Source organism: Saprolegnia parasitica (genome assembly GCF_000151545.1).
Source record: "Saprolegnia parasitica CBS 223.65 unplaced genomic scaffold supercont2.79, whole genome shotgun sequence".
NCBI classification, from domain to species: domain Eukaryota; phylum Oomycota; class Saprolegniomycetes; order Saprolegniales; family Saprolegniaceae; genus Saprolegnia; species Saprolegnia parasitica.
Genome location: NW_012156473.1, coordinates 156,690 through 180,961, shown reverse-complemented (window position 1 = coordinate 180,961; position 24,272 = coordinate 156,690). Strand labels below are relative to the sequence as shown.

The 24,272-nt window shown below is 60.7% G+C and overlaps 15 protein-coding genes across 15 annotated transcripts; 8 read left to right on the top strand and 7 right to left on the bottom strand.

The window, feature by feature from the left end:
• Nucleotides 1-82: 82 nt before the first annotated feature.
• Nucleotides 83-2,354, top strand: SPRG_11740 (hypothetical protein; the record flags this gene model as incomplete). The annotated part of the gene is made up of 4 exons (XM_012351414.1): nt 83-274; nt 317-556; nt 595-1,788; nt 1,845-2,354. The coding sequence occupies 4 exons, from the start codon at nt 83-85 to the stop codon at nt 2,322-2,324; spliced, it is 2,106 nt and encodes a 701-aa protein (XP_012206804.1). The 3' UTR covers nt 2,325-2,354.
• A 27-nt stretch (nt 2,355-2,381) lies between these two features.
• Nucleotides 2,382-2,969, bottom strand: SPRG_11739 (methionine-R-sulfoxide reductase). Its single transcript, XM_012351413.1, has one exon. The coding sequence runs from the start codon at nt 2,917-2,919 to the stop codon at nt 2,530-2,532; it is 390 nt and encodes a 129-aa protein (XP_012206803.1). The 5' UTR covers nt 2,920-2,969; the 3' UTR covers nt 2,382-2,529.
• A 634-nt stretch (nt 2,970-3,603) lies between these two features.
• Nucleotides 3,604-4,001, top strand: SPRG_11738 (peptide methionine sulfoxide reductase B5; the record flags this gene model as incomplete). The annotated part of the gene is made up of 1 exon (XM_012351412.1): nt 3,604-4,001. Exon 1 carries the CDS (start codon nt 3,612-3,614, stop codon nt 3,999-4,001), a length of 390 nt encoding a protein of 129 aa, XP_012206802.1. The 5' UTR covers nt 3,604-3,611.
• Nucleotides 4,002-4,013: 12 nt separating this feature from the next.
• On the bottom strand, nt 4,014-5,878 carry SPRG_11737 (hypothetical protein). The gene is made up of 5 exons (XM_012351411.1): nt 5,575-5,878; nt 4,864-5,515; nt 4,610-4,815; nt 4,246-4,557; nt 4,014-4,188 (listed from the first exon to the last, which is right to left on the bottom strand). Exons 1-5 carry the CDS (start codon nt 5,854-5,856, stop codon nt 4,066-4,068), a joined length of 1,575 nt encoding a protein of 524 aa, XP_012206801.1. The 5' UTR covers nt 5,857-5,878; the 3' UTR covers nt 4,014-4,065.
• A 53-nt stretch (nt 5,879-5,931) lies between these two features.
• Nucleotides 5,932-6,515, bottom strand: SPRG_11736 (hypothetical protein; the record flags this gene model as incomplete). The annotated part of the gene is made up of 2 exons (XM_012351410.1): nt 6,378-6,515; nt 5,932-6,330 (listed from the first exon to the last, which is right to left on the bottom strand). The coding sequence occupies exons 1-2, from the start codon at nt 6,477-6,479 to the stop codon at nt 5,932-5,934; spliced, it is 501 nt and encodes a 166-aa protein (XP_012206800.1). The 5' UTR covers nt 6,480-6,515.
• Nucleotides 6,516-7,262: 747 nt separating this feature from the next.
• SPRG_11735 (hypothetical protein) lies at nt 7,263-8,147 on the bottom strand (the record flags this gene model as incomplete). The annotated part of the gene is made up of 4 exons (XM_012351409.1): nt 7,263-7,301; nt 7,342-7,495; nt 7,547-7,721; nt 7,775-8,147. The coding sequence occupies 4 exons, from the start codon at nt 8,145-8,147 to the stop codon at nt 7,263-7,265; spliced, it is 741 nt and encodes a 246-aa protein (XP_012206799.1).
• A 357-nt stretch (nt 8,148-8,504) lies between these two features.
• Nucleotides 8,505-9,992, bottom strand: SPRG_11734 (hypothetical protein; the record flags this gene model as incomplete). The annotated part of the gene is made up of 8 exons (XM_012351408.1): nt 8,505-8,537; nt 8,560-8,819; nt 8,865-9,207; nt 9,251-9,316; nt 9,366-9,506; nt 9,558-9,656; nt 9,708-9,833; nt 9,879-9,992. The coding sequence occupies 8 exons, from the start codon at nt 9,990-9,992 to the stop codon at nt 8,505-8,507; spliced, it is 1,182 nt and encodes a 393-aa protein (XP_012206798.1).
• Nucleotides 9,993-10,125: 133 nt separating this feature from the next.
• Nucleotides 10,126-10,762, top strand: SPRG_11733 (60S ribosomal protein L12). Its single transcript, XM_012351407.1, has one exon. The coding sequence runs from the start codon at nt 10,217-10,219 to the stop codon at nt 10,718-10,720; it is 504 nt and encodes a 167-aa protein (XP_012206797.1). The 5' UTR covers nt 10,126-10,216; the 3' UTR covers nt 10,721-10,762.
• A 986-nt stretch (nt 10,763-11,748) lies between these two features.
• Nucleotides 11,749-13,172, bottom strand: SPRG_11732 (hypothetical protein; the record flags this gene model as incomplete). The annotated part of the gene is made up of 9 exons (XM_012351406.1): nt 11,749-12,048; nt 12,098-12,166; nt 12,228-12,301; nt 12,347-12,593; nt 12,646-12,702; nt 12,747-12,859; nt 12,903-12,990; nt 13,034-13,108; nt 13,152-13,172. 9 exons carry the CDS (start codon nt 13,170-13,172, stop codon nt 11,782-11,784), a joined length of 1,011 nt encoding a protein of 336 aa, XP_012206796.1. The 3' UTR covers nt 11,749-11,781.
• Nucleotides 13,173-13,399: 227 nt separating this feature from the next.
• Nucleotides 13,400-14,869, top strand: SPRG_11731 (CMGC/CDK/CRK7 protein kinase; the record flags this gene model as incomplete). The annotated part of the gene is made up of 4 exons (XM_012351405.1): nt 13,400-14,034; nt 14,078-14,160; nt 14,211-14,555; nt 14,608-14,869. Exons 1-4 carry the CDS (start codon nt 13,429-13,431, stop codon nt 14,867-14,869), a joined length of 1,296 nt encoding a protein of 431 aa, XP_012206795.1. The 5' UTR covers nt 13,400-13,428.
• Nucleotides 14,870-16,156: 1,287 nt separating this feature from the next.
• Nucleotides 16,157-18,009, top strand: SPRG_11730 (histidine ammonia-lyase). Its single transcript, XM_012351404.1, has one exon. It carries the CDS (start codon nt 16,195-16,197, stop codon nt 17,941-17,943), a length of 1,749 nt encoding a protein of 582 aa, XP_012206794.1. The 5' UTR covers nt 16,157-16,194; the 3' UTR covers nt 17,944-18,009.
• Nucleotides 18,010-18,088: 79 nt separating this feature from the next.
• Nucleotides 18,089-19,923, top strand: SPRG_11729 (hypothetical protein; the record flags this gene model as incomplete). The annotated part of the gene is made up of 7 exons (XM_012351403.1): nt 18,089-18,234; nt 18,287-18,433; nt 18,483-19,002; nt 19,046-19,257; nt 19,318-19,541; nt 19,593-19,771; nt 19,819-19,923. The coding sequence occupies 7 exons, from the start codon at nt 18,089-18,091 to the stop codon at nt 19,921-19,923; spliced, it is 1,533 nt and encodes a 510-aa protein (XP_012206793.1).
• Nucleotides 19,924-20,171: 248 nt separating this feature from the next.
• On the top strand, nt 20,172-21,024 carry SPRG_11728 (hypothetical protein; the record flags this gene model as incomplete). Its single annotated transcript, XM_012351402.1, has 4 exons — nt 20,172-20,207; nt 20,254-20,370; nt 20,414-20,780; nt 20,839-21,024. The coding sequence occupies 4 exons, from the start codon at nt 20,172-20,174 to the stop codon at nt 20,991-20,993; spliced, it is 675 nt and encodes a 224-aa protein (XP_012206792.1). The 3' UTR covers nt 20,994-21,024.
• SPRG_11727 (hypothetical protein) lies at nt 20,998-22,024 on the bottom strand. The gene is made up of 7 exons (XM_012351401.1): nt 21,919-22,024; nt 21,819-21,873; nt 21,738-21,771; nt 21,596-21,691; nt 21,382-21,548; nt 21,176-21,337; nt 20,998-21,133 (listed from the first exon to the last, which is right to left on the bottom strand). Exons 1-7 carry the CDS (start codon nt 22,001-22,003, stop codon nt 21,031-21,033), a joined length of 702 nt encoding a protein of 233 aa, XP_012206791.1. The 5' UTR covers nt 22,004-22,024; the 3' UTR covers nt 20,998-21,030.
• An 808-nt stretch (nt 22,025-22,832) lies between these two features.
• Nucleotides 22,833-24,139, top strand: SPRG_11726 (hypothetical protein; the record flags this gene model as incomplete). The annotated part of the gene is made up of 4 exons (XM_012351400.1): nt 22,833-22,947; nt 23,025-23,239; nt 23,301-23,418; nt 23,460-24,139. The coding sequence occupies 4 exons, from the start codon at nt 22,833-22,835 to the stop codon at nt 24,137-24,139; spliced, it is 1,128 nt and encodes a 375-aa protein (XP_012206790.1).
• Between the last annotated feature and the right edge of the window lie 133 nt (nt 24,140-24,272).

Genomic DNA, 24,272 nt, shown 5'->3' with positions numbered 1-24,272 from the left:
CCGCGCCGCCGAGCGCTTGCACGACGCCGAGGCCCGTCGCCATGCCATTGTGGCCGCCAAGCAGCGCACGGCCGTCGCACTCATGGAGCCGATCACCGTCCCCTTTACGCCGGTGGCGGAGGAGAGTCTATGGGAAGCTTCGTCGCGGCGTCTCGCGGCGGCAAGTGCTGCCCGCAGAGCGCTCTTGGAGGAGAAGCGCGCGCGTGCCGGAAGCATCCTCGAGCGCGCCAAAAGCATTGCAGCCGACGTGGCTGCGCTCCAAGGCCAGTATGCGGTAAGAGTTAAACCACTGCACTGGACTTAAATGACTGTCTAGACGCTGGCAACGCACGACTTGCAGCAGCGACTGGCGCGCGCCGAGGTGCGCCGGCTCATCGTGCTCGACAAGCGCCGGCTCCTCGCGGGCCGCCACGGCAACTACGTGCGGTCCGTCTACTTGACGACCAAGTATCTCGCGCGGGAGGCAGGCGACCGGCGCGCTCTGGCGAAGGACGCGGCGACTGCCCGCCGCCAAATGCACTTGGACGCGATCGCAGGACGCACGCGGTACCTCTTGGTCCAGTTGCCAACTTCTCCAAATGCCATGTGGCGTAGGCGGCACAACCTCAGCGGTCGACGTGCGCGCATCGGCTCATGGACGCGCAGTGGCTTCACACGGCACTGGCCTCGGCGTCAGCACAGGAAGCTGCAGCGAGCGTGCGGGCCGCGCTCATCGGCGCGCGCGTCGACGCGTTGCAAGCCGCGGCCGCGCGCCGCGAGCACGTGGCCCGCCAGCGGTATCGTGAGACTGATTTGCGATGCCGCGTGGTGGCCACGACGCTCGATGTGCGGCTCCGGGCCGCGTCCGCCCGCCGATCGGCCTTTCTCGCCGCGCGGACAAGTCGCATCACCGAGCGCCGCGAGCTTCTGCGCGCTCGCAAGTGGACTGCAGCGCACAACGCACGGCGGTTCGTCGCGTGGGCGCTCAAGGACAAGCTGGCGCAAGCGACCAAGCGCCGCGAGGCCGTGCTCGAGCGCCGCCGCGCCGCCTGTGCCGCACGCAACTGGTATGCCCGCGTCGTAAGCCACCGCCACGCCGAAGTCGTGGCCGAACGCATCGCGTGCCTGACAGCGCGCAGCAGCGACAAGCACGCAGCCGCCGCGCATCGGCGACGGGACCAGCAGCGCAATATCTTTTGTCAACTGGTCGGCCTTCGCCACGAACGCGTCGCACACGTGCTCGCCACGCAGACGCAGCACCTCGCGCGCACCGCCGGGCGCAAGATGACGCTCGCCGCGCTCCGGGTCGCCGAGTTGCAGCACGCGCAAGCCCAAGCGACGCATGCCCGCTGGCTCCATACGCAGCGCGTGCGCGAGCGACGAGACCACTTGGCGTTGTTTCGCGCGCAGTGTCTTCGGTCGCGCACGTTCGCTCGGCATCGGTCGGCCGAGATTCGCCGGGCGCTGCAACTCGCGGCGATCTGCGCCGGCGTCGACGAAGCGGCCGCCAAGCGCGACGCCGCGCGCCTCCGCGTGCAGTTTGCCACCGAGTCGCTTCGGGCGCATCTCGAGTTTCGACTGCTGCGCGCCGACGAGAAGCGGCATCTGTACTCTGCCAACAAGACTGCGGCCGCCGTCTTCTTTGCCGCGCAAGGCGAGATTGTGCGCCGGCGGCTCGCGAGCCGTGACGAAGCCCGTCGGCTCACGTATGCGTACGAGATGGAGAGCGCGGGGTTGCGCCAATCGATCGCTCGGACGCAGCGCGCGCGGTCGCACCTCCTCGCACGCGCACTCGTCGCCGGGCGGCAGGTAGCCAACTGCAATGTGACATGTGGACGCATTGAAACATTGATTTGATGGTGTAGAAATACCTCGCCGAAGCGCGGGCCGAGCGTGGGCTGCTCGCGGCCCTGCGCCATGCAAACGCGGCCGACCGTCGAGACGAGGTGCGCGAGGCCAAGCAAGAGACCGCGCGGCGCACGACCCAGCGCGTGTCGCTCGCGCGCCTCGAGCGGCAGTCGACGGACATTGTCGACGTGGCCGTCAAGACGGCGATGGCGGCGACGATCGCGCTCCACGCCGAACGCCGCCGCGTGGCGCTGCTGCAAGCACGGACAGACGGCGCGCGGGCGCAGAGTCACCGGGCCCGCGACGTGGCGCGGGTCCAAAAGGTCGCGCGCCGCATCGAAGCGCTCACGCTCCGCGAGCAGAGCCAGCAGCGCGTCGACGAGAGCGCGAAGCGGCGAGAGATGCTCCTGGCGCAGCGCAAGCTCGGTCTGAGCGCGAGTCTCCAGCCAGGCCTTCTCGTCGTTGGCACTGCGATTCCGCTGCCCAACTCGGCATGAGCGTGCCCTGCCGTGCGATATATACTTGGTACATAGTGCCCATGGTATGTAGAAGTTGGTGTGTATATAAGATGTATTTTCTTATCGCCTTGGCCGTTGCCGCGATATACAACGGAGCCCTAGAGGTGGAGGGTGGAGAGCGCGCTGTCGAAGGAGGCGGCTCTTTGACGACCATCAACGCGGTAGAGAGGATACACAAGTCGCATTAGGCTGGCGCAAAGCGGATCGACACGCTGTTGACGCAGTGACGCTCGTTCGTCGGGTTCTTGAAGCCTTCGTTCTTGAAGACGTGACCCATGTGGCCGCCGCAAGCCGCGCAGACAATCTCGACGCGGTAGCCATCTTCGTCCGGGATGGCCGTGATCGCACCGGGAAGCGCGTCGAAGAACGCGGGCCAGCCGCAGCCCGAGTCGAACTTGTGGCTCGACTTGTACAAGGGCGCGTCGCAGCCGGCGCAGTGGTAGACGCCCTCTTCGTAGTGCTTGTTGTACTCGCCCGTGCCAGCGCGCTCCGTGCCTTTCTCGCGCAGCACGCGGAACTGCTCCTTGGAGAGCTTGGTCCGCCACTCGCCTTCGCTGAGGTTGATGCTCGTCATGCCGCTGCTGTCTTCGTCGTCGAAAGTCGAACTCTGCGCCTGATTTCAACCTCCAAATCGGAATGTTCCGGATTCGACGTGACCTACATTCTGCTACGTTTTTAAGAAGCGCTTTCTTGTATTGGTGTTAAAAAGCAATTCAGCCATGGGGCACGGTCGACACGAGGAGCAACGATCCCGGCGCCTCGTCGTCAAGCTGCCGTCGTGCGTCTGGGATTCAAATGGCAAAAGCAATGGTACCACTGCATGGTCTCGCCCACCGAATTCCATAGAACGTCGATTCAGGCAAGGATGGATGTACGACGGAAGGTTCAAGCCGACCGACGTCGTCCAGCCAAGCTTGTGCATTGTGATGCTCCTCTAGTAGCATGCATGACGAGTTGTAGTCGTTATTAGTTTGAGTTTCATGCGACCTTGAGTGTTGCAATTTTACAGCAACACTCAAGGGTCGCATGGAGCCGAGACAGCTAAGTGAAGGGGTAGGGTTCGTGGCTCGAACTGGAAAGAGGTTGGCGCGGGGAGGGGTGCTGCGCGTTTGATGACGCTACGGCAAGCCCTTTCTTATACGTCGGCCTGTGACGCGGTCCTGGAGGGCGAGAGACACAGGGAGCGTTCGCGACCGTTCCAACTTCAAGTGCTCGCGTTCGAGTCCCTTGAGCTTCCATTTCATTCATTTTTGAATTGACTTGAAGATGACGAACGTCGACCTGACCCCAGGCGAGTGGCAAGTGAAGCTCTCCAAGGAGCAATTCCGCATCCTGCGCGAGAAGGGCACGGAAGCCAAGGGCACTGGCGAGTACAACAAGCACTACGAGACGGGTGTCTACCACTGCGCGGGCTGCGACGCGCCCTTGTACAAGTCCGAGACCAAGTTTGACTCGGGCTGCGGCTGGCCTGCTTTTTTTGACGCGCTACCTGATGCAATTGTTTCGCAGCCCGACGTCGACGGGCGACGCACCGAGATCATCTGCGCCAACTGCGGCGGCCACATGGGCCACGTCTTCACGGGCGAAGGGTTCAAGACGCCGACGGACCAGCGTCACTGCGTCAACAGCGTCTCCGTGCGCTTCGCCGCGCCGTAAAATTGCGTTATTGAAGAAAGCACTGGATTACATGCTGTATGATCGTCGTATCGTGTCGAGCTCTCTATGCTTGACGCAGGCGGATGCGCTGGCCGCGGGCTGCGAGCTTGTCGACGCCGACGTCCTCGACAAACGCGAGCAAGTCGTCTTCCGTGGCGTCCACAGGCACGACGCCGCTCAGAACGCTCTGCACACATAGCACCATCATGAGCTTCAACGACGAAACGTGCATTGGACTCTCTACCTGCTTGACGGCAATGAGGAGGTCCGTGACATAGTTGCCCGGTGTCAGGCCAAACCGAATGCAAAGCGACGTCGAGAAGGCACGCGGAAGGCACCGGATCGGGTCCTCGTCGCGACGTGCCTGCTGCACGACGCGCATGCTCGCCGCCAGCTTCTCGGTGTCGTTTTGACGCAGCGCGTCGACGGCGGCTTGAAGCACGGGCAGATGTGCCTGCTGCTCGAGGAATCGCTCGTGGAAGAGTGCGAGCGTGCTCGGCCACTTGGCGACCGCCTCGCTCGTCTTCCATGCGCGGTCGACTTCCTTGTAGATGACCTACATACAATACGATCTTAGCCCGCCCATGCGTGGAGCATCCTCATAGTACGTTGTGGCAAAAGGCGCCCAGCGCGTCGGACTCGGTGGACGTGAGCAGAATCCGGTGCGGCGCTTCAAACTTCTTCATTTCCAGCGCCGAGGGTGTGTTGTGGTCGTGGACGAGCGAGATGAGCGGCCGCTTCCCGCCAAGCGCACAGCTCGAGAGCACCAAGCCTTCGGCTGGCGCAGTCGGCACGCGGACAATCTGGTTGGTTTCTATCCAATTTGTGTTGAGCGAACTATTTCTACGAGTAGTTGTTGCACCGAGCGCTGCGTCAAACATCATGGGCGAGAGATGGCCGGTCGCGACGGCGATGGCCGCGCCGACCATGCAGCGGATCTGGTTGAGGAGGAACGAGGCGCCCGTCAAGTGCACGCGGAGGTACGGGCTTCCATGAAAGTCCTGAATAAGCGACCCGCGGCAGCGGTAGATCGTGCGGCGATGGCGTTGCAGTGACCGCCGCGTGCCATTCTCGATCGAAATGTTACTGGGCACGGAAAGGTCATCGTCGTCGTCGTCCTCCTCGAGCACCTCGTCGTCGTCGCTCATGGCGTCTTTGGCCATCCGCTTGGCGACGCGGCGGTCCTTCTCCTTGTAAAACGACCCGCGCTGCTTGGTAAAGTTGTGAAAGTCGAAGATGCCCTCGTAGCGCGGCAGTGTGGCGAGAATCGTGTCCGCCATCGCCTCGACCGACTGCCCGTTGGTCGCGAGCGGTGCGAGGAACGACAGCGGTAGAAAGTACTCGTACTCGCGCAGCGTGCAGTCTTCGCGAGCGCGGAACGACTGGTGCACCTTGGTGGCAGTAAACATGCGGATCGACGGCGGCAGGTGCGCGTTGATGGCTTCGGGCAGGCCACGCAGCCGACCGTCCGTCTCGTTGATGCTATCGCTGTCGACGAGCAGCTTGGCGGAAAACTAGCATAGTACACTTGTGTATCAGCGACGGACGGTCACGATGCATGGGCACAACGTACGACAATGCAGCTCGCGTGGACGCCCTTGTCCGTGCGGCTACTGCGCGACCAGCCAATCTTGGAGAGGTCGGCCAAGTTGGATTCGAGGATGCAGCCGGCCTTGAAGAGCGCAGCACGCACCTCGTTCTCGACGGTCGGAACGCCATTGGTATCCTGCAGCTGCACGCCATGGTAGCCCGTGCCAAGGTAGCCGCTCACGAGCGCGACCTTGACCTTGCGCTTCTTGGCCTCGGTCGAGAAGAGGCGCAGCAGCGGCCGACCCCGCGCGATCCGAAGCATCATTTTTGAATTTTTGGGATTTTTCCGAATTTCGTTTGATTGGCGGACGCGCGGGATTATTGTAATATTAAAATTCAATTATTTTGGCTTGGTCGAAAACGAGAGCTTGAGCGTCGACCGGACCGGCCCGAGCCAGGACGTGACGGCCTCGGCGCGCAGCTTGAGCTTGAAGGTCGACCGCGCCTCCAGCGGTACCGTGGGCACAAAGGTTGCGGTGCGCGACAGCAGGTCAAAGGCCACGGCGCCGCTGACGCGCACGCCCAGCGTCACGTTCTTGACCGTGATGACGCGGAGGCAGTCGACGTCGATGACGTCGCCGCCAAAGCGCACCGCCACATGCGCCGTGTACTCGACTGCGTCCTTGTCACTCGGGTACAGATGCAAGATGCGCGACGTGAGCGTGTTGCGCTCGGTCGCAATCGCATGCGCCTTGGCCATCGCATCCTCGCGCTGGAGCTCGGTCAGGACATCGTCTCTCTGTACAGCGCAGACGATGATGCGATTAGTGCCTACGCATGGGCTACCTGGAAGAGGGCGCTAAGGTACGTCGCCGCCAATGGCATCGATATCGTCGACGACCGCAGCAGACTCCATGCGTGCTGTCGCCTGAGCGCATCCTTGTCCATGACGCGCTGGGCCCCGTACGCCTCACCGGCAGTTGCAAACAGCATGAGTAGCTCGGGCACGGGCGTGAAGAACGCATGGTTAGCGCAGGTCGCCGCGAGATCTGCGAGCGCACGGGCCAGCGTCGACGCAACGCTGGAGGCCTCCGCGACAAGAAATCTACAAAGCGCATAGTACGCCGTCTACCATTCGAGTGTTGTGCTTGCATACGTCGCGAGCCATCCGGGCGCCACGCAGCGGTACACGGTAGTAAAGAGCGTCTGGCGCCGCATATGAGTCAACGTAGAGACTGCAGTGTACTGTACATGGAGCGTGCGATGCAAGAGATTCACGAGGGACTGCGTACTTGTGGACGAGTCGCTCGACAGCTGCGCGTCCAGAGCTATTACATGGACACATGCGCCGACCATGTTCCTCAAGGAGCAGTGTAATAGTACCAGGCAGGACGCGCTCGAGGCGATAAAACACACGGACAAAGAACCGGCTTTCTGCTCCGTGGCAAGGCACGCTTGCCGCGAGCGCCTCGAGCCGCTGGAGGCCCGCGAGAAGCAGCCCGACGCTGTACTGTGTCGTCCGCAACACGAGCTTCTGCGCATCGAGCCACGTGAGTATGCTGTTAACGTCGACGCCAAACCAATCCACCAAGTCGCGGCTGCCATAGACGTCCCGAACGAGAGCGAGAAGCGCGCTCTGGTTGGCGCGCAGCGACGGTGACGCGTGCGCGTCGACAGGTACCGCGGCACCGGTAAAGAGAAGGTCGTCGTCGTCGTCCTTGTCCAATGTGTCTACAATATAGTGGCGCCTTGGTACACTGTTGTGTAGTACTAGTCGTATGAAAGTCGATGCACCTGGCGTCACGAGCACGGGCGGGCAGTAGGTGCCGACGTGGTCGTGGTTGAAGATCGTCACACGCAGCGCGGCCGCGTGCACGTCCGTCAAGACGATCGTCGATGGCTCCTCGCTCAAGGTGCCGCGATGCACGACACGGTACAGCCGCTGCACGATCGAGAGGTGGCCTCTAGCCTCCGTCGATAAAGTAAAAAACACACTAGGGCGACGACAGTATTACCTCTCGAACCACCACATGTCCTTGTAGCGGTCCCAGAACGTCTTGGAGAACGGCGCGAGCTCGACAAGGACCGTGCCTGGCAGCGACGACGACGTTTGCACCGGGCTCACCCACGACACTTGAATGCCAAACGGGTTGTGCCGCAAGAGCCGCGCCTGCGTCGGCCCCTCGCACGCTACAAAGTGCAATGTGATCCGTGTGACACGTCATCATGAAATCACATCGTACGTGTTGACGTGATGGGCAGCATGACGGCGGCGTCGTACGAGCGCTCGCGCACGACGCTGCGGTAAAGACCGACTTCGACGGCTTTGGCCACTAGCCCAAAGCCGCGCATCGCGCATGACTCGGCCGTATCGAGCTGAAGCGGGACAGCACCAACGTACTCGAGAAGGCTGCCGCTGCCGATGCTGCATGTTATTGTCTCGCGGTTGAAGCGCAGATGCGCCGTCATACTGGTGCCGCGTACTTCAATCGAGAGCGTTTCAAGCAGCATGACGTCGTTCGCCTCCGCTGCGAGCATCGTCGCCATGGCCTCGATCGCGTCCAGCCGCGTCGGGAAGACCCACGCGTGCACGCTCACGCTATAGGACGGACCCATGGAAAGGACCGGCGGTATAAGCAACGCCAGCGACATCTGAAACCGTCATTTGTTAGGTTCAAGTAGACCAAAGGTACCCGTTGTTTGGGCAGCGCATCGTGGCGCGCGCGTTGGGCGACCGCAAACGTACCGAGCGCAAGCACATCAATATCGACATGTGTCTCGTGCAGTCTACAATGCAGTGCCGACTATATTCTCGCAAGCAATCCGAGAGAGGCTCATACCGGCACTGCGAAGCAGGCACGTGTCGGAACGCGTGGTTGCCATCGAGGTCGATGACGACGAGCTCCAAGACGAGAAGCTCCGCGGCCGTCATATCTGACGCCACGTTGTGCGGCAATCGCAGCGTCCATGGTGTCAGGAACGCGTCGAGCTCGGTCGGACGCAGTGCTACAAGGGGACTCACAAGGACCCCGAAGTCTTCGTCGGGCGATGGTTGCACGACATCGGGCGCTGTCGTTGTCACGTGCATGCACACGTCCATGCCGCGCGTACTCGCCAAGTCGGTGTCGTACATATCGACGACGCGGAAGCTTCCTGGCGGCACGAGAAGCTGGACACCGCCATGCTCAAGGACCGCGCCCGTGTTGCCGAGCACGTTAAAGCACGCGCCGCGCCGCTGGTCTTTTGGAATGTAATAGCGCGTGCTCGGGTCGACAACCACCGTGTCATCTAGGATAACGTCATTCTCCGTTGCATGGATTGGTGGCTGTCTACCGTGCACGAGCAGCGTCAGCATGGCCGAGCAGACACCGCCGCGCCAGTTGGTGATGCGGCACCAGTACTGCCCTTCGTCTTCGGGTGCCGCGCTGTCGGTGACGTCGAGCGTCGCGCTCGTGCAGCCCGATAGCACATCGTCGCCGCAATACCATTGGTACGAGAGCGGCTCGCCCTTGGCCGCGACCGTCAGCGCCACGTGCGACCCGAGGGCCACGCGTCGCTTGGGCGTCAAGTCTTCGATGATTTCCGGTGGGTCAAAGTAGCCCCAGAGCGCAATGAACGCGGCCCAGTATTCGAGGAGCTCGGTGCTCGCCGCCTTGGCATCGAGGGCCAGCGCCGCCTACAAGACAATCTTACCCACTCGTAGTGAAGGTGGCGGCGACCTGCACGTGGGCATAGTCAAAGTGTGGCACGGCCGATAGCGTTTCTTTGGTCGCCGTCGCGAGGAGCTATGTAGATTACATGTCGAGTCGTTCAGGATCGCAGAAACCAATGTACCCGCTTGCAGCCTTCGTAGTTGCCGTCGTCAAAGCTCTGCGAGGCGTCGGCGTACACGGCTTTGGCCACGGCGATGGCCATTTGGAGAATGACCTCGTCGCAGCACCCGCGCAACGTGGCGTACGTGATGGGCGCAAACCCCTATTATAGTATGTGGCGTGAGATCGCACGAATCGTAGACAGTATGAGTACGTCGCAGTCTTCCGCCGCGCCCGGAAACAACTTTACGACCCACGCAATGTCGTCAATGCCCCAGTTTTGCAGCACGGCGTGGTGCAGGAGCGTTCGTTCCTGCACGGTTTCAGTCGGCATGTATCGACGACGTGTGCACTGAATTACTACCTGGCGGTCGAGACCTTGGGCGTTTGCGTCGCCCGCGTCCAGGAGCTCTTGCATCCATCGCCGCCGCCGGTCGCTGCACGCGTTCGTGTCTGTCGAGAGCACGAGTGCATGGAGCAGCAGTCGATGCTAGTACGCCACATCGATCGGCCTCTGCTACACATATACCCCTACCTCCAACAGGAAGAGCCAGTCTTCCTCATTCTCGGTCGCGCGGAGCGGGTCGCGCTTGAGTCGTTTTTGCAGCACGCGGTGGCGCCACGCCACGAGGCCGCGCCAGCTCTGCATCTTCAAGTATGTCTTTTCAGAGGTTTTCTCGAAAGATACATTCGCAGAGGTTTTCCGGACGCACCACTCGTTTGCGCTCGACCAATCAAACGAATGGCGCGGTCCTAATTAGGCTTTGGCGGAAATTCGGACAATCGAGTTGGTTGGTTCGTACGCTTTGCGACGCAAGCCGGCGAGATTGCATTTTGGCTCACAGTCTCTCTTTGATTTCTCTATAAACAACAATGGCTCCCCCTCCTCCGGCTGGCGAAGAACGCGTTGTGATCCTCCGTACGACGGGCGGTGAAATCGCGCCCGCGTCGGCGCTCGCGCCCAAGGTCGGTCCGCTCGGTCTCTCGCCCAAGAAGGTCGGCGAAGACATTTGCAAGGCCACGCAGGACTGGAAGGGCCTCTCGGTCACGGTCAAGCTCACGATCGTGAACCGCGTCGCGACGGTCTCGCTCATCCCGTCGGCCTCGTCGCTCCTCGTCAAGGCCCTCAAGGAGCCGCCGCGTGATCGCAAGAAGGTCAAGAACATCAAGCACGATGGCAACTTGACGCTCGAGACGGTCATTGACATCGCCCGCACCATGCGCTCGCGCTCGATGGCCCGCCACTTGTCGGGCACGGTCAAGGAGATGCTCGGCACGGCCGCGTCGCTCGGCTGCACGGTCAACGGCGAAGCCGCGACCGAGATCCAGCGCCGCATCACGGAAGGCGAGATCGACATCCCCGAAACTAAGTTGTAAATGCAAGAGCCAAGAGGGACACCCTTCGGACCACGTACCTGGTACCTGCTGCTTCCATGACGCCACCCTCCTCTCCTCCCACGGCTTGTCTCACCTTCACTGGCGTGTCTCTGCCTAGCATCGCACCGACCGCGCGTGGCCATGATCCTCCTCGCAGTCGCTGTCACGTCGTCGTCGTCGTCGCCGTCTCTGTTGTCGCCGGTGAGAGCACAACAAACTTTAATATACTCCGAACGTTCGACTGTGGAAACAATCAACAACCCTTGAGGCGACTACGACGACGACAACGACGACGACGACGTGACTCGGCGACCTGCGACGACGGCCACCGCGCGTCTCTTCTCTTGCATGTGTATCTGCATGTTGCATCCTTGCATTTTGTCTACTTTTTCTGCATTTTTACATTTCTGCATTTGATTGACACGTGTGATTTTATTTCGTCCAGCCTTTTTGGCTGTGATGGAATTCCTCGTTTCTGAGTAGGCCGGACCCGCTGCACAAGCGGGGCTCGGTCACGACATGAGACCAACCTTGATTAATACCGATGATGTGTCCTCTATATTTCTGCATCCATCCATATTGGCGCAACGAGTGCACATGATTTCATTTCGTCCAGCCTTCTAGGTTGTGATGGAATTCCTCGTTTCTGAGTAGGCCGGACCCGCTGCACAAGCGGGCCCGGTCACGACATGAGACCAACCTTGATTAATACTGATCATAGCCTAGTCAACTGTACCCGCATCGATCTAATATACGTTGGACTTACTCCTTTACTTGATCTCGCATCTTCGCATTTAAGACAGCTCCTCTACCGCATCTGGCTCCCGCCGCTGGCTCCATATTTGGTTGTTGACACATGGTGGGCCATTGCGCGCAGAGCTGCAGTGTTCCGACAACCAGCCTCTCGCACCAGACTGCACGAGTCAATGAGACCATTTCGACCCTAGCTCGCAAGCGCCTGCTGCCAGTAGCCAGCGCAGATCGACAGTGTTGTCGATCGCAGTGTGTGTTGTCCTGTGAACGACTTTGCGGTAAGTAAAGCTACACGAGTTGTATCGAGTCTAGATCTTGGTGATAAAGTCGCTCTCGCGCCGAATGAGGCCCATTTGCTCGAGCTCGAGCAGCGCCTGCCTGCCTTCGGGCTCGCTCGGGCTTGCGGCCAAGCACTCGGCGACCGAAAGCGTCACGTTCGTCGCCGAAAAAAGCCCGTAGAGACGCGTCATGACCGCGCCGACGGTCGGTGACGACGCCAGTGTCCGCAGCAGCGACTGCAGTCGGATGGACGTCTGGACGAGGTTGGTCTTGGTCGCCTCGATCTCGGCGGCGACCTACTCCCATCCGCATCAACACACAACATACTACGCTTGCAGAACGTACGTTGGCGATGGCTTCTTCGACGCGCTTGTTTTCTTGCACTTGGAGCTCAAGCCAGTGGCGCTGTGTCGACTACAGCAAGGCACATGCATACAATCGGTCCCCACGTCGATACGCAGGATGGTACTATTACCTTGTTTTGCATCGTTTGGTGGGTTTGCTGGAGGACGCGAATTTCTTGCTGCAGATGCACACACTCCATCGCATCTAGTTGCGACTCGCGATCGTTGTCTTTGAAGGGACACCAAATACCCTTTTTCTCGGCGAGGGCGCGGGACTTGGCCGAGACGAGCTCGTCCTGCGGCTTGCGCTTGATCGGCGCGTTCTTGAGCGCATGGTACTCGTCCTTGAGTGCTGCAACGTCTTCGTTAGCGTCTTCGACTTGGGCCTTGAGCGCCGCATTCGTCGCCACAAGCTCGTCCAAGTCGGTTGACGGCGCTGGGAGGTCGGTCAAGTGCGCGTGTTTGGCATCCCGGATCCGAATTGCCAGCTCCAATTGCTAGAACAGGAAGCGTCCCATGTTCCTCAATGCGTAGGATGGATGGATCTACCTGCGTCGTATCTTCAAGTTCGTCGTGGAGTTGGCCGAGCGCCTTGGAGTATTCTGCCTACGGAACCACGTGGTTTTGCGTTGGCCATCCAGTCGATGTACCTCGACGTCGGCGTCGCGCTGGTCCATGACGTTGCGGAACTGCTGCGACTGCCGGCGCATCTCGGTCTCGAGCTGCTTCTTCTCGGCAAGCATCTTGTCAAGCATCTCGTGGGCTACAGCAGCAGATGAGCACACATGCAGAGGAGGATGTCGTACCTTGCTTCTCGAGCGCTTCAAACTTCTTGAGGTTGCGCTCGCGGATGTCTTCTTCCTTCTCATGCGCCTCGTACAGCAGCTTGTGCTTCTACATCCACTCATGAGGAGTGGACGATCGCAGAGCGACGTACAAACTTGACGACGGGCAGCTCTTCGTCGCGCATGGCCTCGAGCGCGTCTATGAGCGCATGCTTGGACCCGCGCAGCTACATGCATCGTCAGACTCATGCAGCCATCGCCGTCATGCACCTTGTCCGCGCAGAACCGCATCTCGTGTACGCATTCGTCGAGGTACTGCATGCGTCGTCGCCTGCTTGGTCGATCGACCTTTTGCCACCGGTCTTTGTCCGGATACGACAAAACACACCAGTACACCATTTGGACACCATGCAAGACATACTATTTCAATGTTATATGCCTAAATTAGTGTAATTCTTGGACTGCATGCGAATAGTGTTAATTGACACTATTTGACTGAACTATATATAGTGTGGTATCTCCGCAGGGTCCATCAAGCAGCAGTGGCATGGCGGCGGCTTACGGAACGCGGAGCGTCGAGGTCTACGAGAAGGTCAAGTGCGTCGGCTCGGGCACGTACGGCTGCGTGTACGAGGCCAAGCACAAGGCGACGGGCGAGCGCGTGGCCATGAAGAAGATCAAGACGCTGAACGAAGCCGAGGGCATCCCGATCACGACGCTGCGCGAGATCGCGGCGCTCAAGGCGCTGCGCCACCCGAACCTCGTCCAGCTCAAAGAGGTCGTCGTGAGCAAGCAGAAGGACGACAACGACGACGATCTTGGCGGTGGCGGCGCCGCCGCCGACGACAGCGCGTACTCGAACCATGGGACCGAGACCGGCGTCGACTACGCCAGCGGTTCGATCTACCTCGTGCTCGAGTTTGTTCCGCACGACTTGACGGGTCTGCTTCAGTCGGGCCACGTCTTTACCGAAGTCGCCGCCAAGTACATCATGAAGCAACTCCTTGAAGCGCTACAGTACATGCATCTGCGCGACGTCGTCCATCGAGACATCAAGTGCTCCAACATCCTTCTCACGGCCGACCACGAGGTCAAGCTCGCCGACTATGGCCTTGCACGCACGGCGAGGACGAACCCCAAGTTTACCAACAAGGTGCTACCTACTTGGATGGCCTCTGTCTTCAACGCGACGCTAGGTGGTCACGCTCTGGTACCGTGCCCCTGAGCTGCTTCTCGGCGGCAACGACTATGACGGAAGCATCGACATGTGGAGCGCGGGGTAGATGCAATCGACGCTCGTCGTTGTCCTTTGTCTTATTGATGGCGTAGCTGCGTCATGGCCGAGCTCTTCCTCGGGCATCCCATCTTTGCGGGCAAGGTCGAAGCCGATCAAATGGCCAAGATCATCGACGTCTGTGGCAGCGCTGTCGAAGAAGTGAATGGCATCTCGCACTTGCCCCACTATGAAAAGTTCATTCAACCGGACAAGCGCACGTGGCAGCTCAAGACGATGATGAACAGCAAGGCGGAGAAGCGCAAGCGGCCGCTGCCCAAAGGCTTTCTCGAGCTGCTCGACAAGCTGCTGCAGATCGACCCGAAGAAGCGCTTCAACGCCGAGCAAGCGCTCCAGTCCGAGTACTTTCGGTCGCATCCACATCTCCAGGACCCGGCCACGTCTGTTCTTTCTCTCCAAGCCTCTCGTGGCGTCATGTATGGATGCCGCTAGGGTCTCGACGTGGATTCCGACCATCACGAGCGCGAGCTGCCACGAAATGGCCACGCGCAAGGCCAAGAAAGAGTCGGGCGCCCAAGCCATTCTCAACGCTGCGAGTAAATCCAAGCACCAGCTCGCAGAGAAGAGCAAGCACCCGCTCGAGAAGAAGCCGCGTGCGGCCATGCCACCAGCACCACCGTCAGCGACGTCGCTTTTCATCTCCAAGCTTGGGTACACCACCGCCCCTTTACCACGCTACTGCAATATTGCGTAGCATCAAGAAGGACACCAAGTCCGAGTCCAGCGGCCTAGCAAAGCGAAGCGTCAAGCCCACGTACGTCCATCGCATGGACTTGGCGTGGAATGAGAACGAGCACGAAATTGTAGTTCAGAGACGCCTGCCAAGGCCCGTACCGTCGCCATGCTCGAGGCACGTCGTGAACGGTACTCTAGTTCAGCCAATATGGTGCTGACGGTGGGCTGCTCCTCAGGATGAAGAAGGAGACGATGGCGAAAGGGTCACCCGCCACCAAGTCGAGGTACCTCACTTCCTCTTCTACGCCCAACATCTCACTTGGTTTGTCATGGCGATGTAGCGAGACGGCAGACAAGACATCCAGGTTTGATGTGCTCGGAAGTGTCATGGTGGATTGAGCGCCGCCTGCCACTATTGTAGCCGTCGTGAGAAGATGGCCGCCGACCGCTCGGACCGGTGCGGCGCCGACGCGGATGGCTACACGCCTCACCGTGCCATACGTTTGTTTGCGTAGGACCCAGAAGAAGCCCAAGCCTTCCGTACCTCCGAGCCCGTTGGCGGCTGCTGTAACAGACGCAGACCGGTACGCATGGCCGCAGTCTGTAGCGATCGTGATCCAAATGCTGCAATGCTTTAGAAAGAAAAAACGCGAGTTGGACGTTGACCGGCCTTCGAAGCGCCAGAAGGTCGCCTCTCCCGTGGTCAGCCCGAGTGACTCGAGCGACTTTAGTAGTTAGTCGTCCCAGCATCCTTGTACGCGACCAACTAACACATCGTCCTACCTACCCTTAACGTCCGCTTGCGTCGTCTCGTTGATGCACGACGAAGGAAGGAGGAGGTTTCCTTACCGTCCGTAGCAGATGGTGCCAAGTGGCAAATCAAGATAGCAAACGTGCGGCTCACCAGGCGCCAGCCAGTAGCCGCCAGTAAAGGCCGCCACCAGCTGCCAGATGGCCACGACCGGCGTTCCGTGCCCGGTGACGTCATGAAGATCGACATGGATCACGCGACGAGGGCGACTGCTTCAGGCGCCAAGTCACCGACCTCTTCATGGCCACATTCCAGGCAACGTACCGTACGACTCTTTTGTGCAAGGTACGTACGAGGCATTCGCATCCTGCCCACGGCGAACACAGACGCCAGCGCCGGCGTGGACACCTCGCGCCCGCGTGACCCCAGCCTTGAAGTTGGCCACCAGCTGTTGCAAGCGCACTTAATGGAGCACACATGTATCGCACTTAATGCAGCTGTATACAAAGCCCAAGAGAATGCGATCTTGCGTGGGTGGGCGCGGGGAAAGTTCATTTCCGAATTTGCCTTTCCGCAAGCACGACAACAGCAACATGAGCGCGAAGACCCTTACGCTTGACGGCTTCTCGCTCGAGGCCGAGGACCTCGTCCTCCTCTCCAAGGGCGAGACCAAGATCGCGCTGAGCGCCGACGCGTGGGCCAAGGTGCAGAGCTCGCGCCAAGTCGTCGACAACATCCTCGCCGAAAACAAAGTCGCGTATGGCATCAACACGGGCTTTGGCTTGTTCTCGAACATTGTCATCTCGGCCGACAAGCTCCACGAGCTCCAGGACAACCTCATTCGGTCGCACTCGTCGGGCGTTGGCAGCCCGCTCTCGCCGTCGGCCACGCGCATGCTCCTCGCGCTGCGCATCAACGTGCTCGCCAAGGGCCACAGCGGCATTAGCGTCGACACGCTCGAGCAGCTCGTCGACGCGTTCAACAACGACTGCCTCTCGATCGTGCCGGAGAAGGGCACGGTGGGTGCGTCCGGCGATCTTGCGCCGCTGGCGCACCTCGCGCTCGGCATGATGGGCGAAGGCAAGATGTGGGACACGAAGGACGGCAACAAGATCAAGGACGCGGCCGAAGTGCTCAAGGCGCGCGGCCTCCGCCCCGTGCAGCTCAAGGCCAAGGAGGGCCTCGCGATGATCAACGGCACGCAGCTCATCACGTCGATCGGCTGCGAAGCCGTCGTGCGCGCCGCCAACGTCGCCGAAGTCGCCGACATTGCTGTCGCGCTCACGCTCGAAGTGCTCAAGGGTACCGTCAACGCGTTCCACCCGCGCATCCACGAAGTGCGTCCGCACAAGGGCCAGCGCATGGTCGCGGACCGCCTCCGCACGCTGCTGCAGGCGGACAAGCCGTCCGAACTCTTCAAGTCGCACAACTATGCGGGCAAGGTCCAGGACGCGTACACGCTCCGCTGCGCGCCGCAGATCCACGGCATCGTCAACGACACGATCGAGTTCGTGCGCGGTATCATCAACGTCGAGATGAACTCGGCGACGGACAACCCGATGGTGTTTGTGGGCTCGGCCGACGTGACCACCGACTTTGCGCCGCAGCAGGCCGAGCTCATTGACGAGCACGAGTCGGCGACCAAGCCCGCCGACTTGGCGGCCGCGAACGAAGAGATCGCGCGCCTCAAGCGCCTCCTCACCGAGAAGGAAGCCCGGTCGATGAAGCGCACGTCCGACACGTTCTACCGCGGCGGCGGTGGCTTTATCATCTCGGGCGGCAACTTCCACGGCGAGTACCCGGCCAAGGCGCTCGACTTCCTCGCGATCGGTGTCCACGAACTCGCCAGCGTCAGCGAGCGCCGCATCGAGCGCCTCGTGAACCCGTCGCTCTCGGGTCTCCCGGCGTTCCTCGTCGCGGACGGCGGTCTCAACTCGGGCTTCATGATCGCCCACTGCACGTCGGCGGCCTTGGTCTCGGAGAACAAGGTGCTCTGCCACCCGTCGTCGGTCGACTCGCTCTCGACGTCGGGCGGCAAGGAAGACCACGTCTCGATGGGTGGCTTCGCCGCGCGCAAGGCGCTGACCGTCGTGACGCACGTCGAAACCGTGCTCGCGATCGAGCTCCTCGCGGCCTGCCAGGCGCTCGAGTTCCACCGCCCGCTCAAGACGACGGACGCGCTCGAGGCCGTGTACCGCCTCGTGCGCAGCCGCGTGCCCGCCATGGACAAGGACCGCTACATCGCGCCGGACATCGAAGCCGTCCTCGACCTCGTGCGCTCGGGCGCGATCCAGAAGGTCGTCGAGCCGTACCTCGCCAACATCCACGTCAACCGCTTGTAAGATCGTCGTCGTATTGCATAATCTCTCTATACTCTGTAAATCAGACACTGTATTTTTCTGTCCAAAAAACGCAACGTGCGTGACAACGGGCCCATCTGGCGCATGGTCCCAGCACAGAACACAGCTTCGATCGGGCGCCGTAAGGATGGGTACGGACGTCTTTGTCATCGCCACGTACATCGTCATGCTCGTCCTCCTCGTCGCGTGGGGCGTCTGCCAGTACGTTGGCCGGACACGAGCCAGCGTGAGCTTGCTCCCAGGCGTCGACACGGTCCAGGACCTCGCCACCACGTACTACGCTACAACTATGGTTGACCGGTCTGTCTCGAACGCGATGTACTAGGGACACGGCGGCCGGCACGTGGACGTGCGCGGCCTGTGCGTTTGCCAACAGCAGCGCCGCGAGCACATGCCTCTTGTGCGGCATCGACCAACGCAACGCGACGCCTTATGTCTGCGTTTCGACGCCCAAAGCCACGTCGGCGGCGCAGTACGACCGTTGTGCTGCAATGTGCTCTAAGATCGAAGTGCGCGTGTAGGCACCGGCGCGACTGGCACCGCTTTGTGCTACCAAATGGCCAGTACCGCTGGCAGCACGTGCGTGGCGAGCGCTTCGAGGCCAGCGCGTACGTCGTGCACGTGCACGACGCGTCGGTTCGTCCCGAGACGGTCGCTTCTTTCAACGCGCGCCGCCGAGAGGCGTCGGAAGACGTCGTCGCGGTCCATGCGCTTCCGTTTCCGCAAAAGTTTCAGTGGTTTCTCAAAGCTGTTGCGTGGCTCAAGGCCGGGCAGCGGCACCGGTTTGTCACGCTTTGCACGGCGCGGCACGGCGATGGCGACGTTGTGCAAGCCATGTGCCGCGTCCTTGATCCGCTCTCGGAGGCCGACGTGCACAAGCCGTTCTCGGTGCGCTTTGATGACGAGCCGGGCGTCGACGCGGGCGGCCTCGAGCGCGAGTGGTACACGCTGGTGGCCTCCGCACTCTTTGATCCAGCGACCGGTTATTTTACGACAACGCACGGCCATACCCTCGAGATCGACGCGGCGATGGACCCACAGGTTTGTTGGTTCCAACGCCGTCAAATGCTACATGAATGGGTAGTGGTACCGGGGCATTGGCCGCTTCATCGGCCGGGCCCTCTTTGACGGGCATGCGCTGCCCGCGCGCTTCAACGTCGTGCTCCTCAAGCATCTCGCGGGCATGCCCTTTGGTCTCGACGATCTGCGCTTCGTGGACCCGTCGCTGCACGCGAGTTTGCACTGGCTCGTAACGGCCGAGCATCATGACGTGGCAGCACTGGCGCTCGACTTTAGGTTGGGCCACTTTGCCTATACGGAAATCGGCACTGACGACGCGTTGATTATTGCATGTAGTGTCCTATCGCCCGACGGTAGCGTCATCGACTTGGTGCCGGGCGGCCGCGACGTGCTCGTCACCAACGACAACAAGGAGGCGTTCGTTGCGAGCTACGTCCAGCACCGCTGCGTCTCGCGCGCGTCCGCTTCTCTCGCTGCGTTTCTCGGTGGCGTCAACGACATTTTGCCCTCGCGGATGCTCTCGGTCTTTGACCACGAAGAGCTCCGACTTATGCTCTGCGGTACTTCGTCGTTCGTCTTGTCGCGGAAGGCTAAAGCGCTTGCACTGACAGGCCTCGACGTTATCGACGTGGCTGACTGGAAGCGCCACACGTTTATCTACGGCGGCAACTGCGAGCAGAACACGATCGCGTGGTTTTGGGACATCGTCGCTGGCTTTTCACCTGCGCAGCGCGCGCGGCTGCTGCAGTTTGTGACGGGCAGTCCGTGCGTGCCCTTCCAGGGCTTCCGCGTACGTCTTCTCGCCAAACCGAGCCAGGATGCAGGCATACCTATTAGGGTTTAACGACCCGAGACGGCAAGCTGTGTCACTTTACCCTTCGCGTCGTACCCATGACCGACGCGACGATTTACCCCGTCGCACGCACCTGCTGCAACCGGTAGGCGTCATCATCTTCGCTGGCTACTCGTACGTACTGACTGCAATCCAAATCCATTAGCTTGGACCTGCCCGACAACGCGCTCACGCTGGTACGCTTGTCGAGCGACGTACTTGTTGTTTGTCGAGGAGGATGATGATGCGCGCAGGTGGCCGCGATGGACGTGACGGGCTTCTCCATGGCGTAGACTCAGGTGTAACTAATGCTGTCCACAACCCTTCGGGCGAGATTTGTTGTTTCTTCGTTGCCATCATGCTGCGCCGGGTCTCGGACGCTGACGACTACGAGGTACCTAGGTCGATGCTCTCGGCCGCGCCACCGATGCGGCGCGTAGGTGCGCTTTGATGCGCCGCGGATCGGTCTCACGCTCGAGCTGCACGAGATGGACCAGCGCACGATCCGCGTCCAGGGCGTGACGGGACCCGCGCTCGACGGCGGCCCGCCCATTGACGTACGACGCCGACCCTTCTGGATTGAATAGCGCGTATGCATAGAGTGGCGACATCCTCGTGGCCATCAACGGCGCGCGCGTCCGCGGCCTCCCCGAGACAGTCGCCGCGCTCAAGGTCGCGTCGCGGCCGCTCGTCCTCCGCCTGCGCCGGCGCCCGCGCTGCCTCGAGCTGCCGCCCAACTTTTCGCTCCAGCGACAACACGACGGCGGCGACGACGACAGTCTCTGCGCCGTCGTCTCGACCGCGTCCTCGGACGACGTCGGCAGCTCGGCCAAGACGACGTCGAGCCTCGGCCCGCCGATCCGGGCGCGGCGGCTCGAGTGGTTTCGCCCCGCAACGTGGGCGCCGCCACTGGCGCGATGGACGCCAGAGACGCGACAAGTGCTTGTCTCCGTGGCCGCGGCCGCCGGTGAACGCGAACCATCGGCTGTACGTCTCCCGAGACTGGCCCGTCCGTGTCTGGCGAGTCTGCGCCGACGTCGCCATTGCTCGCCGCGACGCGACCATCACGTGTGCTGTCGGCGGCTTGGAGCCGGGCAAGAGCTATGTCTTTCGGCTCCGGGCCACGCGAGGAGGCTTCAGCAAGGCCAGCGCGCCGATCGCGGTGCCTCGAACCCATTAAAAGTAGAGTTTTTAAAATATAATGCAACGTCACTGGCTTAGCTGTTGGCTTGGGCGCGGCGCACCTTTTCACGCTCGGCCTTCTCGAGCTCAAACTTGCGCAAGTCGACGCGGTGTAAGAAGTCCTTCTTCTCGAGGTACCTAGAAGCCGCATCGAATCCTGTAATATGAAATGCAGTGTACCCGTCCTTGGTGTACTGCTCGAGCTCGTCGACGATCCCTTCCTTCTCCTTGAACGAGTCCCAATCCAGCGACGACTTTTCGATGGTCGACACCTTCTTGGGCTCCTGGAGGGCGTCGACAACGGCGTCCAGGCCCGTCTTCTTGACCGCCGTCTTCTTGACCCTATATGTATGCTGCCGCATTGACGCTACAAAATGCACGCGTACGTGTACTCTTGACCGGCAAACTTGAGCACGTGGGTCGCGGCCGCGGCTTGTTTAAGCGGCGCGTCCCCGCGCGACTTGCCCGAGCAGCCCATGATGGGCATGTGAAAGTCGTGGACCGTCTTCGTCTTCTTCTTCTTCGGTGGGCCTTGCACGAGCTTGTGCAGTAGCTACGCAGGCGCCATGTGCCAACACCGCGTCGACAACAGTAGGCTACCTTGGCCGTTTTGCTCGTCGACGCGGCCGAGACCGCCGTGTCGGCGTTCAAGTCGGCCCAGAGATCGTCGACCTTGCGCTTGCTCGCGCCCGTGGCCTGTGCATCGACCTCAGCACGCCATCTCTTGGAGGTCATGGCCTACCTCGGGCTGCTTGGCAGCGTGCTTGCGCAGAAATCTATGGCGAAGACCATGAGGTTGGATCCAGCCGATGGGTGAGCATACTCTTGCTCCTCCTTCGCATCGAGCTCGTCCTCGACCTTAGCCTCCGTGTCTTGCTCTAGCGTAGATGGATACTACCACGATCACATGCAGGAGCGTCTACCTGGGTTGTAGTCCTCATCGTCCAAGTCCTCGGCGTCGGCGTCGGCGTCGATCGGGTCCTTCGTGGCTTTCGGCTCGGTTGACATCGTGCGCGATCTGGAGCCGAATGATTATTGGTGTTTGCGATAGAAATTAAATGGACACGACATCTTGTTTTTTGTATTGTATTTTATTTAATGTATCATGGCTATCCGGATGCGACGCCACTAATGTATCATGGCTATCCGGATGCGACGCCACTATCCGGCCCCACGGCAACCTTGGCCCCAGAACCTCCTCGTTGTCCAGCGGGTACCGCCAGCCTCCTTGGCGTGTGCCAGCCCTCTGACTGCATGGATATAAGGCCGGTGTTCCACGCCCTGTATTGAGCGACATGAGATGGTTTGGTTCGCAAAATCCGAGAAAGCAGAGTGGTTTCACGACTGCGTTTCAGCAGATTTCCCCTGTGCCACAAGCCTTCATGACCAACACGAGGCGACTACCGGAAGCATATCCAGTGGGAAGGGAGCATGATGGTCGCCGTCGAGCCGTTGGTTACCTTCATGCCGTAGCGATTACGAAGTCGCCACATTGCACTGCGATCATCACGAGCGTCCCACTCCAGCTTCAAGTCCGCGTTGAAGCGACCCTTCTCGTTCCTGGACGAGAAATTATCGAGCATAGACCAATATGCTGGAAGTAGTGTCGATGAAGCTGTCGACAATTGGTGCTGGCAAACATACTATCGCCAAGCCAGTCCAACAACTCCCAAGGGAGAGACTCGGGCTCAAAAGTGTATCTTTTGTCTGATTGGCTAAAATTGTTGGTGGATTCGGCGCCGGCGCTAGAGAAACGTGATTGGCCATTTATTCTTCAATTTGCTCGATGTCGCCCAACGCGCACGCCGACGTCCGTCGGTCGCCGGCGACGACGCCGATGGCCGCCAAGGCGAGCGGGCGCACGACGTACCGCCACCGGCCCGTGCCTGCCCCGCGCCTCTCGAGCAAGGTGCAGGCGATCATTGACGACGCCAAGCGCAAGCACCGCACCGGTACGCGACCTGCAACTCGGCTGCTTGAAGCCTGCCATCCATGGCGTCATCTTCGTGGGCTCATGGCATGCACGTAGACATGCGGCTCGATGCATGGACGAACCAAGGCTTCGCCGGCTCGGACATTTGCGATATGCCCATCGACAGCAGCAAAGACATTCCGCGCGAGTCGTGCAAGGACCTGAGCGTCCAGCGCTTCATTGACGAGTACGAAAAGCCCATGCTGCCGCTCATCATTGAAGGGATCCCGGAAGACGAAGGCTGGACCGCCTGCGACAACTGGCATCTCAAGGTATGCCATCATCATCATCATCCAGCAATGTATCTCATGCACATGGGACGCGCGCACGTAGAAGCTCAAGAAGGACTACAAGCACGCGAATCTCAAGGTCGGTGAGGACGACGACGGCAAGACGCTGCGCATGAAGTTCAAGTACTTTTGCAAGTACATGAAGACGCAGATCGACGACAGTCCGCTCTACATTTTCGACTCGACCTTTGACGACAAGAAGGAACGACGCAGCTCTTGCACGACTACAAGGTCCCGCGCTACTTCCCCGACGACCTCTTCTCGCTCGTCGGCGAGTCGCGCCGGCCGCCGTACCGGTGGTTCCTCGTCGGGCCCAAGCGGTCCGGCACGTGCGTGCACCTCGACCCGCTCGGCACCAGTGCCTGGAACACGCTCCTCGTCGGCCGGAAGCGCTGGGTCGTCTTCCCGCCGCACGTCGACAAGACGCTCGTCAAAGCAAAGGGTCTCGTATACCCCGGCGAGGACGACGAGGCAGGCAACTACTTTGCCGACTTGCTCCCGCGCATGCTGGCCAAGGACCCGAAACTCGAGTACATGGAGTTCATCCAGTACCCGGGCGACACGGTCTATGTGCCCGGCGGCTGGTGGCATGCAGTCTACAACATGGACGACACGATCGCGGTCACCCAAAACTACTGCTCGCACGCCAACTTTGACCGCGTCTGGCGCAAGACGCGGTCTGGCCGGAAGCGCATGGCGGTCAAGTGGCTCGACCAATTGAAGGTGCACTACCCCAAGCTCGCCGCTCGCGCCATCCACCTCAACGCAGCCGACGACTACACCATGTACGAGAAGAAGCGACCGATCGAGGACGTCGAGGAAGAGCCCGAGCCCGAAGGCATGAAGAAGAAGAAGAAGTCGAAGAAGTCGTCCATGAGCTAGATAAGTCCAACGCAACACGACACCATCATCTAGTTTTACTTGTGCAGAGTCGCATTATATGTGTATTGGGCACCGAACGAGATGGCCATGACGTGCACAGCTCGTTCTTGCATGAACGCCAATCGACGTCCGA